Below are 17338 nucleotides of genomic sequence, written 5' to 3' on the forward strand. Positions count from 1 at the left end.
TTTTGGCTCCACCAAATAGCCTAACTGGTGACAGAAGGGGCAGGGGGGAAGGAGGTGGGGAAAGAGGAATGAAGAACGAATACTCCCAATCAATCAAAAAGAGGCAAGAAAATAGAAGAAATGCAAGGGTTTCCAATCCATACTACAACCCTGTCACTCTTGGGACCGCAACTTGCCCTCCCAGAGCCTCGGTTTTGTAAACAAAAGACATAAAATACTTCCTAGGGATGGTAAACTGATTCAACCAGATATCGCAGGGAAAGTGCTTAGCACGCCGCCTGACACGAACTTACTGTGCCTGGCTGCTGCTGTTATTTATCACTAACACTTGCCACACCAGCTCAAACGCGCGTATTTGCCGACCAGGTGCTGAGAGTCACGTGAGCAGCTTGGGGCCTGGAGGATCCCCTAGCACCACCCCGGCCCCGCCCCGCGCGTAGCGACGCCCACCCGCCCGGGCCGGAAGAGAGGTTGCTTAGCAGCGTCTGTTTCTCCCTAGCCTCTGCGGCCGCGGAGGCCTGGCGATGCCCAAGAACGCAGTGGTCATCCTGCGCTATGGGCCCTACAGCGCGGCAGGCCTACCGGTGGAGCACCACACCTTCCGCCTGCAGGGCCTGCAAGGTGGGCCTCCTCGCCGCGTGCACCCCTGAGGGCCCCAGCCTCTGAGCATCCGTGCAGATGGTGCCCTGTGCCTAGGCCTTCGTTCCTCAGACCCCGACGAAGCACCACCTCTCCAGGAAGTCTTCCCCAGGATGATGTAGCAACCTATGGTTTCCAGGGCTGGGCTAAAAGAGTGAGAACGCTCTTTTATCCAAGAGTGAGCTGTGGGCCCACCTAGTGCCCAGCAAATTACAGAAATTACCTCCATAGAAAAAATTACATAACCCTGCGTTAAGAATTGGGAAACTGAGGATCAAGAATATTAAGTGACTTTCACAACTCAAATGGCTGGGAAGTAGCGTTGCTGGGATTCCATCTCTTAATCGTTCATGCAGCAGACTTTTATTAAGCACGCAGTGTGTGTTGGACACCCTTCCAGGGACTGAGGACACACTGTTAAACAGTGATGAATGTCCTTGAAGTAATCTCCTTGTTAACTGCTAAATGACAGTTGTGCCTAAGCTCTGACTGAGGCTAGGTGGTGCCATGGGAACTAACCATAGTGGGACCTGTGACTAGCCATAATGGGAGGGGAGAGGGAGAGGTCTGGAAAGGCTCATTTAAGTGGAGCCTTAAATGAGCCCACATTTGAGCAGACCTTTAAAGAATGAGTAGAAACTAACCAGGTAAAGAGAGGAATGCCTTCCAGGTAGAGGGACTAATAATATAGGCAATGGCTGGAGGCATTCAACAAATGATGTATTAATATTTGTTAAACTGATGGGGGATGAGGCTGGAGAGGTAGTCAGGGGCCAGATCCTGCAGGGCCGCAGACAAGTTTTAGGCAGGGGATGAAGCTGTTGCTGCTCTGAGGAGAACAGATTAGAGGGGGGCAAGAGTGGAAACAAGGAAGACAAGTCTGTTGGGGTGGTCCAGGGCTGAGATGAGAGTAGCTTGGACCATAAAGGAGACCGTGGATCAAAGTGAAAGCAATGGTACTTCCTGAGAGGATGGAGGTGGGAGGTAAGGGTAAAAAGAATGTTATCCGGATCTAATCAGTGTCTGGCTTGAAACAGTGCTGATGGATGGATGTACTGTCCACTAAAATCAAAGACACCAAAGATGGACCAAAATTTGGAGGAATATGTGGAATCGTTCCAAAGGAACAGTCTATTTTGGACATACAGATAGTCCCCAACTTAGACTTTTTGACTTTAGAATGGGTTTATTGGGAAGTAACCCTATCCTAAGTTGAGGAACATCTGAACTTACAATGGTTCCACTTAACGATTTTTCCACTTTATGATGGGCTTATCCAGGTATTAAGCCCACTTTCCATTTACAGTGGGCTCATTGGGACCTAGCCCCATCGTAAGTCAAGGAGCATCTGAATTAAGCTTCATGTGCTTTCAGCTACCTAGACAGAGGTGCTGAATCAGCTCTGTTGTTCGGGAGTTCAGAGAAAAAGTCTGAAATGGAGATAGAAAGACGTGAGTCATTGACTTGGAGAGAACATATAGAATGAGATGAGAGCCCAGGAATGAGCATTGATGAACTCCCATCATATGACCCAAACTAAGACTCTTCCAGGCAAAATACCCTGAAGTCTAAGGACACAAAAATTAGTTTTAGCTGAGCAATCAGGGAAAGCCTCCTGGAGGAGATGGCATTTGAGTTTGAGTTTGAAGGATGGGTAGGATTTCAATCAGCAGAGGAAGTTACTTTCTGTGAGAGAACAGTTGATAGAGAAATTTCTGTTGCAAATACCTCCATGTTTGTATTTGTCTATTGGGATTACCATAACAAAATACCATAGACTATGGGACTTAAACAATAGAAATATATTTTTTCAGTCTAAAGGCTAAAAGTCCCTGATCAAGGTCTGGCAAGGTCAGCTTCTGGTGAGGGCTCTGGGCGCTCTTCCTGGCTTGCTGACAGCCACCTTCTCTTTTGTCCTCACCTGGTGGTATTATATGGGGAGAGCGGGGAGCAAGCTCTCTGGTGTCTCTTTTTATAAGAAGAAAGACACTAATCCTATCAGATCGGGTCCTCATCCTTATAACCTCATTTAACCTTAATTACCTCTTTAAGCACCTATAGTCACATTGGGAGTTAGGGCTTCCATATATGAAGTTAGGGGAAGGGGGGGCAACAATTCAATTCCTGGCAGTGTTGCATGGTGATGTTTAAAATGTTTTGTAGTTTTGGCTAAGAAGACAGCCTAAATAAGTGACTTTTCTCTTCCTCCACCTCTGATGAGCCACACCTACCCACCCTCACCTCATAATCTACCTTTAGTTTATGTTCACTTTCTCTAAAAATAACGTGAGTAAAACATATATTTAAAATTTTGCCATTTTAACCATACAATTCAGTGACATTAATTATCTTTACAATGTTGTGGAACCATCACTGTTCTCTTTTTTTAAAATTTTTCAACACCCCAGACAGAAACTGTATTCATTAAGCAACAACACTCTATCCCTCTGTGTCCAGAATTTATTCCTTCTGGTGGGTTCTTGGTCTCACTGACTTCAAGAATGAAGCCAGGGACCTCACGGTGAGTGTTACAGCTCTTAAAGATGGTGCGTCCAGAGTTGTTTGTTCCTCCTGGTGGGCTCGTGGTCTCACTGACTTCAGGAATGAAGTTGCAGACCCTTGTGGTGAGTGTTACAGCTCTTAAAGGTGGTGCAGACCCAAAGAGTGAGCAGCAGCAAGATTTATTATGAAGAGTGAAAGAACAAAACTCCCACAATGTGGAGGGGGATGCGAGCCGGTTGCTGCTGCTGGCTCGGGTGGCCAGCTTTTATTTCCTTATTTGGCCCCGCCGATGTCCTGCTGATTGGTCCATTTTACAGAGTGCTGATTGGTGCATTTACAATCCTCTAGCTAGACAGAAAAGTTCTCCAAGTCCCCACCCGACCCAGAAGCCCAGCTGACTTCACCTCTCATCTCCACCCCTAGCCCCTGGTAACCTGCAATCTACTTTGTAGCTTATTTCACTTAGCATATTTCAAGGTTTATCCATGCTACAGCATGTATTATACTACTTTATTCATTTTTGTGGCAGATATGCCATATTTTGTTTATCTGTTCACCTGTTGATAGACACTTGGGTTGTTTCCACCTTTCTGCTACTGTGAATAGTGCTGTTATGAACATTGGTAAACAAATATCTGTTTGAATCCCTTTGTTTTAAGGGACTGAAATTGCTGAGTCATATGGTAATTCTATATTTAACTTTTTGAGGAATGACCAAACTGTTTTCCAAAGCAGCTGCACCATTTTACATTCCCACTAGCAATGCACAAGGATTTCAATTTTCTTTGGTTTTAATTACAGCCATCGCAGTAGGTGTGAAATAGTAACTTGTGGTTTTCACTTAAATTTCCCTAATGATTGGTGATGTTGAACATCTTTTCATGTGCTTATTGGCCATTTGTATGTCTATGGAGAAATGTCTGTTCAAGTCTTTTGCCCATTTTTAAAATTGGGTTGCACTTTTTTTGTTACTGAGTTGGAAAATTTCTTTAGATATTCTGAATATGAGACCCTTAATACATAAATGATTTGTAAATATTTTCTTCCACTCTGTAAATTATCTTTTCACTTTCTTGATAGTGTCCTTTGATGCACAAAATTTTTAATTTTAATGAAGTCCAATTTATCTGTTTTTTTCTTATTTTGCCTATGATATGCTGTTTAAGAAACCATTGTCTGCTGGGCATGGTGGCTCATACCTGTAATGCCTGCACTTTGGGAGGCTGAGGCAGGTGGATCACTTGAACCCAGAAGTTCAAAACCAGCCCTTTTTGTAGAAACCAGCCATCTCTATAGAAAACACAAAAATTAGGTGGGTGTGATGGCACGCATCTATAGTCCCAGCTACTCAGGAGGCTGAGGTGGAAGGATCACTTGAGCCCTGGAGGCCAAGGTTGCAGTGAATCAAGATTGTGCCACTGCACTCCAGACTGGGTGACAGAGCAAAAGACTCTGTCTAAAAAAAAGAAAGAAACCATTGTCAAATCCAAGATTATGCAGATTTGCCCCTATGTTTTCTTCTAAGAGTTTTATAATTCCTAAATTTAGATCTTTGATCCATTTTGAGTTAATTTTTGTATATGGTGTAATGTAAGGGTCCCAATTCATTCAAAAGATATTCATATGGATATCCAATTATCCCAAGACCTTTTGTTAAAGCGACTGTTCTTTACGAATTGAATGGTCTTCGCACCCATGTCAAGAGTCAACTGACTGTTCATTCACATCAGTCACTGTGAACATTTATTTCTAGGCTCTCAATTCTATTCCATTGCTCTATATGTCTATCCTTATGTCAGTATCACATGAGTTTGATTACTGTAGCTTTCTAGTAAGTTTTGAAATCAGGAAATGTGAGTCTTCCAACTTAGTTTTTTCTCAAGATTGTTTTATCTACTTTAGGTCCCTTGCAATTCCCTGTGAATTTTCAGATAGGCTTTTCCACTTCTGCAAAAAACACCATTGGGAATGTGATAGGTATTGCATTGAATCTGTATAATCCTTTGGGTAGTATTGTTATTTTAACAATATTAAGCCATTTAGTCCATGCACACAGGATGCATTTTCATTTATTTAGGTCTTCCTTAATTTATTTTAGCAACTTTTATAGTTTTCAGTGTATAAGACTTGCACCTAATTGTTTGCATATATTCCTAAGTGTTTTGTTCTTTTAGATACTACTATGAATGGAATTGTTTTCTTTATCTCCTTTTCAGATCAATCATTGCTAGTGTGTAGAAATACAACTGCTTTTTGTGTGTTAATTTTGTTAATTCCTTCAACTTTGCCAATTTCATTTATTAGCATTAACAACATTTTTTAAGAACACTAGCAGTTTTGGGATATAAGATTATGCAATCTGCAAATAGAGGTAGTCTTCTTCCTTTCCAATTTAGATGACTTTTATTTCTTTTTCTTGCCTAATTTATCTGGCTGGTACTCCTAATACTATGTTAAATAGAAGTGCAAAGGTAGGCATCCTTGCCTCGTTCTTGATCTTAAGGGGAAAACATTCAGTGGGCCTCCTTCAGTTGAAGGCCTTAAGAGAACAAACATTGATGTTTTTCAAAGAACAAGGGATTCTCCCCAAGACTGCAACATAGAAACTCTACCTCTGTCTGTAGCCTAGCCTGTGAACCAATTCCTTAAAATCTCTCTCCTCTCTCTCTCTCTCTCAAACATACACACACACACACACACACACAGATGGTCCCTGACTTAACAATTGTTTGACTTCTGATTTTTGACTATATGCTGATGCTTTCAGCTGTGTACATTAATGGTGAGTACCCATACAACCCCATTCTGTTTCTCACTTTCAGTATAGTATTCAATAAGTTATGTAAAATGTTCAACACTTTATTGTAAAATAGGCTTTTTATTAGATAATTTTGCCCAGCTGTAGGCTAATGTAAGTGTTCTGAGCATTTTTAAAGTAGACTAGGCTAAGCTATGATGTTCAGTATGTTAGGTGCCCTAAATGCATTTTTAACTTAAAATATTTTCAACTTACAATGGGTTCATCAAGACTTAAGTTCATTGTGAGTTGAGGAACATCTGTACATGTGTATAATGTATATATATTTGTGTATGTATATGTACACACACACACACTTACACACACATATATTTTATTGGTTCTCTTTCTCTGGAGAATTCTGACCAATACAACAGATTCTTGTTTTTTTCCTTTCTGCACTTTAAATATGTATCCCACTGCCTCCTGGCCTCCATGGATTCTGATGAGAAAGCTGATAATCTTATTGAGAATCTGTGTGTGATGAGTCATTTCTTTCTCACTGCTTTCAAGATTCTCTCTTTGTCTTTTGACAATTTGTTTATAATGTGTCTTAGTATAATACTTTTTGAGTTTATCCTGCTTGGAGTTGGTTGAGCTTCCTGGATAGGTATTTTCATGTCTTCATCAAATTTGGGGAGTTTTCAGCCATTATTTCTTCAGATATTCTTTCTGTCCCTTTCTCTATTTCCTTTTCTCCTGGGACTTCCACTAGGTATATGTTGTTATACTTGAGGGCATCCCACAGGTCTCCAGGGCTGTTCGTTTTTCTTCATTCTTTTTCCTTTCTACTCCTCAGACTCGGTTGTTGCAGGAAATCAGGGACCCTAAACAGAGGGACCAGCTGGAGCTGAGGCAGAAGAACATAAATTGTGAAGATTTCATGGACATTTATCACTTCCCCAGTCAATACTCTTATAATTTCTTATGCCTGTCTTTACTTTAATCTCTTAATCCTGTTATCTTCATAAGCTGAGAATGTTCGTCACCTCAGGACCACTATTTTACAAATTGATTGTAAAATATGTGTGTTTGAACAATATGAAATCAGTGCACCCTGAAAAAGAACAGAATAACAGTGATTTTCAGGGAACGAGGGAAGATAACCATGAGGTCTGCCTGCGGGGTCAGGCAGAATAGAGCCGTATTTTTCTTCTTGCAGAAAGCCTATAGACAGACGTGTGAGTAGGAGAAATATCGCTGAATTCTTTTCCCAGCAAGGAATATTCATAATTGAGACCCTGGGAAAGGAATGCATTCCTGGGGGTAGGTCTATAGACAGCTGCTCTAGGAGTGTCTGTCTTATGCAGTTGAGATAAGGACTGAAATACGCCCTGGTCTCCTGCAGTACCCTCAGGCTTACTAGGATTGAGAAATTCCAGCCTGGTAAATTCTAGACCGGATGTCTGCTCTCGAACCCTGTTTCCTGTTAAGATGTTTATCAAGACAATGCGTGCACAACGGGACATAGACTCTCATCAGTAATCCTAATTTTGCCTTGCCTTGTGATCTTTATTGCCCTTTGAAGCATGTGGTCCTTGTGACGTACTCCCTGTTGGTACACCTCCTCCCCTTTTAAAATCCCTAATAAAATCTTGCTGGTTTTGCAGCTCGAGGGCACCATCATGGTCTTACCAATATGTGATGGCACCCCCAGAGGCCCAGCTATAAAATTTCTCTCTTTGTACTCTTTCTCTTTGTTTCTCAGACCAGCCAACACTTAGGGAAAATAGAACCCACATTGAAATATTGGGGGCTGGTTCCCCCATTACTGGGTAGTCTCAATCGCCCTGTCTTCAAGTTTGCTGATTTCTTCTGCTTATTCAAATCTGCTGTTGAATCTATGTAGTACATTTTTCATTTTAGTTATTATACTTTTCAACTCCAGGACTTGCTTGGTTCCTTTTTATAATTTCTCTTTACTGATATTCTCATTTTGTTCATACATCATTTTTCTAATTTCTTTTAGTTCTTTGTCCCTGGCTTCCTTTGGCTCTTTGAGCATATTTAATATAGTTGATTTAATGTAAGCCCAATGCCTGGGCTTCCTCAGGAACAGTTTCTGTTAATTAATTTTTTCCTTTGCATGGCCCATACTTTCCTGGTTTTTTGTATGCTTTGTGATTCCTTTTGTTGAAAACTGGACATTCAAATATTATAATGTGTAATCTCTGGAAATCAGATTTCCCTCTTTCGCCAGAGCTTGCCATTCCTAACTGTTGAAGGCTTAGCTTGTGGTCAGTCAGTGTTTTGACTAAAGTTTTCTTGAATGCAAAGAGCTTTAAAATCAAACAAACAAATAAAAACTCTCTCCCATTATTTGTGTATTTGCTCCATTTTGAGACACTCCATAACACTTGGCCAGGCTGTTACAATTTTGCCTCAGCCTTTACATCCTGCTTTCATGAACCTATAGATCAGCCAGTGATGAAATTGCAGGATCTTCACAGTCTTTTCTGAGCATGCATCCTGATCTGAGCCTGTACTGACTTTCTAAATTCCCCAGTATACATGGGTGCCTTTGAATGCCCTAATTTTTCAAAGAAACTCTCTCCAGCTTTTCTCTTAGGCTTTATGAGATCTATTGTGTGTCTCAACTATAATCTTTTGCCCAGGCAGCTGCAGGTTTTTCATTTGCCTTACAATGTTTGTGAGCACTGCCCATGGCTTTTCCACCCTGTGTGAGTTCCAAGTTAGGCAAACAAACACAAGTGCCTTGAGTCAGTTCTTCAGGAAGCCCACAGATGGGTTAGAACAGACAAACACAATAATTTGTAAATAAGGTCCACTCTGCTCCCTCTGGAATCAAGAACCAGAGTCCCATACTGGGAACACAGGCTGCTATCTTCAAGACTGCCACCAGGTCAGAGAAAAGGTGAGGCAAGGGCAGGCAAACATGCCACAAAGCTTTCCTACCATTTTAAAGTTGCCTTTTCTTTGATTCAGTATTCACTTGGTTGCTGTAGACCTTTGACCGTTTTCTAGAGTTTTGACAATGTTCTGACCGTTTCTGGGTTTTGTTTTGTTTTTTATGTATCTGCAGAGGAATGGGAGTTTGGAGCTGTCTGCTCTGCTGTTTTGCTGACATAAGTTCCTTGCTCCTGCCACAACCAGCATGATTGTAGGAGTTCCATTAGATCATTTACATACCAAAAATTTTATTAAAGCAGAATGCATAAATGAACATTTTGATATGATACACAACTTATCAGTATTGGGGGGAAATCTCCCCATCTAGTTTGTCCACAAATCATGTCAGCTTTACTTGTCACCTCTCCCTGGTCTCTTATCTCCTGCCTACATTTTTGGCACTTCTGGCAGGGAGATGGCATGAGCAGAGGATAAGCACAAGGGCTCTGAAGTCAACACATATGGTTTGAATTGGGCTCCACCATTTAGTAGCTTTGCAGTCAAGGTGAAAATCAAGTGGTTTTACCTTTATGAGCCTCAGTTTCCTTGTTGGTAACAGAGGAATGTGAATCCCTGCCTCACCGATGTGAGATTCTGGTGAGCAAGTGCATGTAAAGTAATTAACTCCATGCCTGCACACAGTCAGGGCTCTGCAAGCATTAGTTCTTATTGTTCCTGAGGAAGGCTCATTGGGAAGGGGAGGTGCAGGCAACCTGGGCACTTCTGGGGAGCAGCAGGCTATTGGGTCTGATTGGAGGAGGATGTGCAACAAGAGAGTCCAGCCTGTCTCATCCTTGGCAACAGGAAGCCAGTGAAGGTTCTTGAGCTAAAGGATGATGAGATCTGGGATGTACCTTAAGAGTCCAATTTTGGAAGAAGAAATTTAAGAAGGAGAAATGGCAGGGTGTGGGGTGGAATGAACTATTAAGAAATATTAAGCCAGTGGCTGGAAATTACGTTCTGGAGTTTGGAAGAAAGATGAAGGCAGGAGATTTGAGTCAGGAGTAGCTATGACTTTAAATGACATTTATATGCGATGAACTTCCAAATTTATATCTTTAAACAGGACCTCTCGTAGCCACTGGCATGTTGAGTAGGCATCTCAGACTTAGTATGCCCCAAATTTCCAACTAGACCCCTAGCACTCACCCCCACCAGCAGCTCTGCCCACTTCCCCTCTCCACTGCTCACAGCAGCTCCATCTTGCAGTTTCTCAGGCCAGATACCCTGCAGGCACCTCTCACTCCGCTTTCCCTCACACTCCCTGTTTAGTCTGTCAACACAATTTGTCAGCTCTGCCCTCAAAGTACGCCCAGAATTAATCCCTCTTAGGCCTCCTGACTACCCCCTCTGCATTTTTTGTTCACCCGCCATCATCTCCTGCCTGGATTACTGCCCTGGCCTCCTGACTCCGTTCCCTGCAACCCTCATCTACTTGCAGTCTGTTCTCAGTACCACAGCCAGCTAATACTGGTAAACCTGAATCACATGAAACAGCATGACCTTTACCCCTGAGAACATTCCAGGGGCCCCCAGCTCACTCAGGGGAGAAGCCAAAGGCTCACATGGCCCTCTAGGCTCCTCATGGCCCCCCTGATCTCACCCCCTCCTGCTTCTGCCTATCCTTTCCCTGGCCCGCTGCTGCAGCCACAGCCACCTCCTGCAGTCCTTCAATGCTCCTAGCCAGCTCCCACCTCAGGGCTTCACAGCCGCTCCGCCTGGAACGCTCTTTCCCACGTGGTCTTCAGCTTCATTCTCTCAGTCTCAAGATATTCCTCAAAAGTCACCTTCATGGGCAGGCCTTCCTTGGGCATCCCACCAAAAATGTCAACACTTCCCTCCTTATTTCTTCTTCGTGCTGGTAATTACCTACCTCAGCACGCACTCACCTGTATACCTGTTGTCCTTCTCCCCCACCTGGAGGCATGCTTTGAGGAGGAAAGGGGCAGGAGTTCTTTTCTGGTTCTGTTCTCTGCTGGGTCCCAGCCCAGAGCTGTGCCTGGTATATTGTAAGAATAAACATTAGTTAAGAAAATCAGCCTGCGTAAAGCTGAATGCTAGAACCACAGGAGGCGAGACTGCGGAGGAAGCAAGGAAAGACAGGACTGGAGATGGCAGGATGATGAGACAGCCCCCCTGAGGGCAGGGTGTGTTAAGAGGAGCAGCCTGTGGAGGAGCAGGGGCAGAGGGAGGAGAGAACTGGAGGCATAAGGGGGCAAGTGATGGCATTTCAGGAAGAAAATTACCAGTGGGCTCCAAACTATTGAGTAGAAATGATTTCTAGGAGAGAAGAATTCATGCCTGATGAAAGACTGAGAAAAAGAGTATTTTCCTAATTTACCCTCGGCGGGAGAGTGAATTGAACTGTCACCTTTAGAAGACGACTTGGCAGTGTCTGTTAAAATGTGATCATATACTGTAGAATCCAGCTGTTCCATTTCTCAATATCTTCCTTAGAAAAGAAAAAACAAACCTCACCCACGCACAAGGATGCATGCTGTGAATGTTTTCTACAACATTCTCAGCGATAGTGAAAAATTGGAAACAACCAGAAAAAGGAATGGATAAATAAATTGTAGTGCATACATCATGTAAAATCCTACACAGCACTGAAGAAGAATGCAGCCACTCTATGTGTGTGACAGGGCTGGGGCATACAATGCAGTGCGAAGGGAACAAAGCATGGTCCTAAATGCCATGGTCTTACTGCCACTGAAAAAGACAGAGGGAGAGAAGAATTAGGGGTGATTTTTAAAATGTTGTCCTTTTCTATAATTTTTAAGTTTTTTTTAAAAAAAGAATTATGAATCTGCATTACATTGATAACTTGATTTTTAAAATTTAGAGATCAAAAAACATATTTGTTTTTACCATCAAAAGTATTTTAAAGAAACAAGAAAGGAGGTGGGTCCGAGAGGGATGGGGAGCGCTGGGAAGCCATTGAATGTGCGATGGTTTCCTGACCTCTGAGAGGGCAGGCTCTGGACGTGGTGAGCTGAAGGCTTCCCTGCAGGAGGTGAGCGGGTGGAAACACAGCAAAAAGCAAAGGCAGCAGGCGCAGGCGGCTCTTCCCACAATAGGGGAAGGGAAGAGTATTTGGAGAAAGAGCAAGAGGAGCATTTTTATGGCTGAAGGAGACTTGAGGGTTGCAAGGTATCAGTAGGTGGTTGATTTGTAAAGTCAGTTCTGTGTATCGATGAATGATAAGTCATGTAATACCAGCAGCCAACAAGGGCCAGGGTGTTCACCGCAGCAAAGCAGGGAGCATCTGCACCCCCCACAACTTTAGACCCAGCACTCACCGCACAGCAGGCAGAGAGTGGTACCTTTGCAGGCCCTCCTCTGTAAAATCTGCATCTGAATTCTGTGTGTTTCTTTTAAAATTACAGCTCTTTATCATTTCCCAAAGCCCTGCTGGCTTTAGAAATAGGCCTGATCTTTTCTGAACTTACCATGCCTTTAGCAATCTGAAATTTTTTGTTCTTTCTTTATTATCCATGAATTATAATAACTCAGCAAAATGTTTCCACTATGGCCTCAATGCTGGTGAAGCTAAACTAATGCTTAACAAAAAGTTCTAAGTAATTTCCCCGGCCACACTTGCCCCTTGCGTGCTGTACTTAAGTTTGCCAAATGACCCACTCAAAGGGCTTGGAAGGAATTAAAACCAATCCATAAAATAGAATCCACCCCACTTAGCTGAGACACTCTGTGTGCCATTCTCCTGTGCTAGCTATGCATCGGCGGCCCTTGCGCGTGGGCATGTGTATGCCTCTGTGCTGAGTAGAGGAGGGAGAGAGGTCTGTTTACCTCTACTTCCTGACCAGTGGCATTTAAATCATTCGCAGATGGTGTGCAATTCCACCAGCACTGGCGAGGAGGGAGCCTTTTCCATGTCCCTTTCGTTTATTTAGATCCCCCTTGAAGAATGAGGTGCCACTTCAAAGAGGCAGGCGGACTGCAGGTGGCCTTATAGCTTCTGGTTGATTTATGCTGGAGTTTACCCACTGCCTTTGCACAGGCTTTGTTTCAGGGAGTATATTTATCTGACCTTTCTTTGACTAGACAACCCCACAGCAGCTCATGGGAGGAAATGGGTGCTCCGTGTAGAGAGGTGGCATTTGGATGAGCTGCAGGAATTCTGGGGTGTCTGGTGTTTGATCCCTTAAGCCTGCACTGACCACCTTAGAGTCAGCTCAACACCTCCCAGAGTGATGGGAAGGGAATGTCCTGGGGCTGAATATTCAATGTAGACTCTGAGGTAGCTTGTTGCTTTAGCAAGAATCAGACTTAGGTCACTCTGTGGGTCCAAAAGTGTTATGGGCAGTGCCCAGGGCCATTCTGTGTTTGCTTCTTCAGTGAGCCTGTATTAAAACCAGGTACTTGGAGATAATTCTGGTCAGTGAGGAAGACACATGCCCTTTAAGACCACAAGAGCCTGTGCTTTGCAACCCTGTAGAGGACAGAGTGAGGAGTGGTGTGTCTCTTAAGAGGGTTTCTTCCTGTTGGGCTTCATTTGCTCGAAGATGAGGTGGATCCCCATTATTCAGCACCCCTCAACTCTATAGGGTGAGTGATCAATTCCTGTTTCTGAGCTACACCATGCCGTGTAAGTGCCACTGTCCTCTTAAACTTCAAGCTCAGATGCCACGTGAGGCTCAGTCAGCAGGCCCTGCAGGAGGGCCAGGGGCAGGCTACAGTGTGCTCGCCTCCTGGGGCCTCCTCCCGTGGGGCTGCTCCTTGCCCACAGTCCATGCACCCTCACTTCTCCAGGCCTTAGAGAGTTGGCACTGGGTGTTAACCGCAGAGTGGCAGCACCTTGCCTCATAGGTGGAGGTGGGAGGGTGGGTGTAAGGTGGGAATGGAGAAGCTGTTTTGCTCCTGATTTCTTCCTGTCAAATTGAAGTCCATCCTCCAGGAGTGTCTTCAGACAAATGCAGCTCCGCCGTCCTGAGGGGTTGCTGCTGAGGGAGTGTGGGATCCCAGAAATCTCTGCCCATGGACTGCCTTTATGTCTCCCTAGATGATCAGCTGCCTTTCCACACGAGCTGGACTGCTTCATTTAAACAAGTCATGGGTCCAAGCTGAGTGCCTTCTTCAAAGACGTTTAAGAACAAGACACTTAAACAGAATACAGTATCATAAATATGCCAACGAAAAAGATGCAGGCATTTTTTTAGAGACGCATTAGCTGACACGGGTCAATTAGGGCCGCCTATGGGTACCCAGGGAGTGCTGTCTTGTTAATGGAGATCCTTGCTGAGTCTCTTTCTGAAGTTCCTTTCCAGAAGTGAAATTAAAATCGCGCAATTAAAATGTTCACAGTTGGGGCTGGATGTTCTTGAACTGATTGAAAGATGAAGAAGTGGACACACCAACATTTTGAAACAGCAATTGTCTCTGTAATTAAATGCAATTAACTGACATAACTGTTTGCTTTACTCCGTGTAAAACTGATTGAAATGGCAAGACTTTAAAGAATATGCCCCCGTCTGTTTTCTCTTTCCATCCTAACCAAAATTCTCACCAACATGTGAAGACCAACAAAGGTAATGATCGGCACACCCGCTCTAATTTTGATGTTATGGGTTAAATATATCCACGAAACTGGGGAGAAATACATTGGAAAAAATAAAGCTCTAGGCTGTCCAATGTACATCATTTCTTCTAAGCCACATACCTTTGCATTTCCACAATAAAAAGATTAAATCTAAAAATTATTCCATGACTGATCTCTGGGGAAGGAGCCATTGAATGTAAGTGATAACCAAAATGCAGATTCCAAAGGTGAGAATAAAAAGTTAGTTCATTAGCTTTTCTAAAAAACTTTTTTTCAGATTATTATAGGCAATCTGGAAAATGCTGAAAGAATAAAGAGAAAAAAGTTTCCCATAATCTCACCACAGACAGATAATCAATAGGTATTTTCTTCATCCTTACATACATATCTGAATTCATATTGACTATATATTTTAAACATGTATTATATATATTTGTATCCTAAGTTTTTGCTTATATTGCAAGTATTTTTCTTGCCATTAAAAAAGTTCATGAACATTTTTATAAACGTCCAAATAAAATCTTATCACATGGACATTCCACTGTTTATTTGGCCATCGTCTCATTATTGGATATATAAGTTATTCACAGTATTTTGCTGTCATAATAATAGAGAAAAGACATCTTGTTGCAAAAATCTGCCTGTATTTTTTTTCCTTAGGAAGCTTTCTTTTAAGTGTAATTTCCTGGACTAAAGATTAGAATCATTTTTTGAGGCTTTTGGTAGGTACTGCCAAATTGCCCTCCAGAAGGTATTCAATTTGTACTTCCATCAGCAGAGTAAGAAGTTGCCTATTCCCTGAGGCTTCTCCAGCACTGAGTGTGGTCTCTATAAGATTGAGCCTCTGGAAAGCCCAATAGCCCTTTACTAGAGGAAGCTCATTGTTTAACAGATCACCTTGGTGGTAGGACAAACAGCAACTGAAACCTGAATTACTCAGGCCTCTGGCTGTGCTTCCCAGCAAAGGTGAGGGCACCTGGGACCAGCACCCAGAAAGTGCCTACCAGGGCAGTTGAGTGATACCCATGAGCAACTAGACGGCAGACAAGCTACTGTCATCATGAGGACTGCTACTAGTCAGGTTAGTTTGAAGTCTGACCCCATGTCACTCACCTCCTTTTCTGTCCTTCCCAGCTGTGTTGGCCATAGATGGACACGAGGTCATCCTAGAGAGGATAGAAGACTGGAATGTGGTGGAACTCATGGTGAATGAAGAAGTCGTCTTCCACTGCAACATTAAGGACTTGGAGTTCGGTAAGCCCTTTGGCGACGTTTCCAGCCAGCAATTTGCCTCCTCTGAGGAGTCCCTCAATTTCTAGTTGAAATGATCAGTGTGTCGTGCCTGGATTCAAATTGGGTTTCTTTCCGAGTCTGAAACTCGTACTGAAAGCCCTGTGCTTTCAGTGGCACACACAGGAGAATATCCAAAACCACACAGTAAAGTGTGTGATGCTCCAAGTTTCCCCAAACATTGGAAACAGAAGAGGAAGGAAAATTAAGTGAAGCCCTGGACTTCAAGGGATGTGATGGAATTAAGGGATAACAGGTTTTTGTACTTTAATAATATGTATTCTATTATTATTTGCTTTCGAAGCTGCTTTTGTTCCACTTGTTTATTCTATCTCGACTTGCTAAGACAATTAGAGTTGATATGCCAGCAGTGCATGACACTATCAGCAACATTCAAATGAGAGCTTCTGGCCTGGCAGGCTGGCACCGTGCGTGCCTCTCTGTGCTCAGAAGTTAAAGCTTTGCAATCCACTAACACTCTATTAAAAACTAGTTAACATTTTACCAGCCCATGGCCTTTGAAAATGCACTCTGGGTGAAAGCCATAGGTATGTCTGATATGATAACAAATTGTATATAAAGCTAACCAAAAGACAATTATATCTGTTTCCCTAGGAGGCGATGGTAAACTAGACCCACTGTGTGAAAAGGCCAGGATAGCCGTGCTGAATGCCTACTGATCTCCTCATGGAACAGGCATCTCAAGTCGGCACAATAGCAGCTGCCCCAGCCATTCTATGATGCAGGCAGAAGTGGCTGTGCCACGGTGTGGACACTGGGCTCTACGAGTCAGAACAGGGCAACTCAGGCCTGACCTCCAGCTTACGCAGCCTCAGGATTCTCACCTGGCTGCACAGGAGCCCACAGAAATAATAAAAACCACATCATTTGTAACATCTCTCAATCTCAACCCAGAGGGAGAGCCCTCCAATATCAGGTACACATTGAGCTGAAGGAAACAATAAAATGCAATCAAATAACAAGGTGCCATTCCTGACTAATAACACATAGTTGCCAGAAGCATCTGAGATTCCATTGTTCAGTACTCAAAGAGCTCAGAACAGGTAAAATTAAAGAGAGGTTGGGGGAAGAGTGGGAATAAAGGCTTTTGAAAGTCTGAACCAAAAGCAAATGTTAATATTTGGAAACCTTGCTATTCCTACAGATTTATTTCTGACTCCTGAGGGAATAAATATTTTAAATTGCTATTATAAAATTAGCTGAAATCAAATGTTCAGTTACTCTCATCTAAAACAAGAAAATGACCTGCCTTCTTTTGCATTGAGATCGTCTGAAGAGGGCACGAAAGAGTCCTCGGCAGAATGTGAGATGGTTCCCTGGTCTCTCTGGAGTAGAACACAGCCCCATAGAGTTAAAGAGGGTTTTCACTAAGTTCAGTGTGAAAATCAGTCATGTCGAAATGATATTTTTACTTTCCAGTCTTATGCACCAATGTGTAGCATATATTCTTAACTATAGAGTAATGGAGAGGGGGAAATGCAGATACTGATCTAATGACGTCAAATGGGAGGTCATGGTAAGAAGGCCTCACACCTATGGGAGAAAACCAGATTCCCTAACAGAAAACTCTGGACCCGGGGCACCTGTGCTGAAGGAGCAGGGCTTTCAGGATCGCTCAG

At 43.1% G+C, this 17338-nt stretch overlaps 1 protein-coding gene across 2 annotated transcripts; it reads left to right on the forward strand.

Moving 5' to 3' along the window:
* The first annotated feature begins 427 nt into the window (after positions 1-427).
* C8H10orf53 (chromosome 8 C10orf53 homolog) lies at positions 428-16681 on the forward strand. Of its 2 annotated transcripts, none has more exons than XM_054435273.1 (3): positions 428-621; positions 15543-15662; positions 16314-16681. In XM_054435273.1, the coding sequence occupies exons 1-3, from the start codon at positions 525-527 to the stop codon at positions 16376-16378; spliced, it is 282 nt and encodes a 93-aa protein (XP_054291248.1). In that variant the 5' UTR covers positions 428-524; the 3' UTR covers positions 16379-16681. The 2 variants fall into 2 exon arrangements, with proteins under 2 accessions (XP_054291248.1, XP_054291249.1); XM_054435274.1 differs by lacking the exon at positions 428-621 and adding an exon at positions 13872-14397.
* The last annotated feature ends 657 nt before the right edge of the window (positions 16682-17338 follow it).

Source organism: Pongo pygmaeus, chromosome 8, assembly GCF_028885625.2.
Source record: "Pongo pygmaeus isolate AG05252 chromosome 8, NHGRI_mPonPyg2-v2.0_pri, whole genome shotgun sequence".
Classification (NCBI taxonomy): Eukaryota; Metazoa; Chordata; class Mammalia; order Primates; family Hominidae; genus Pongo; species Pongo pygmaeus.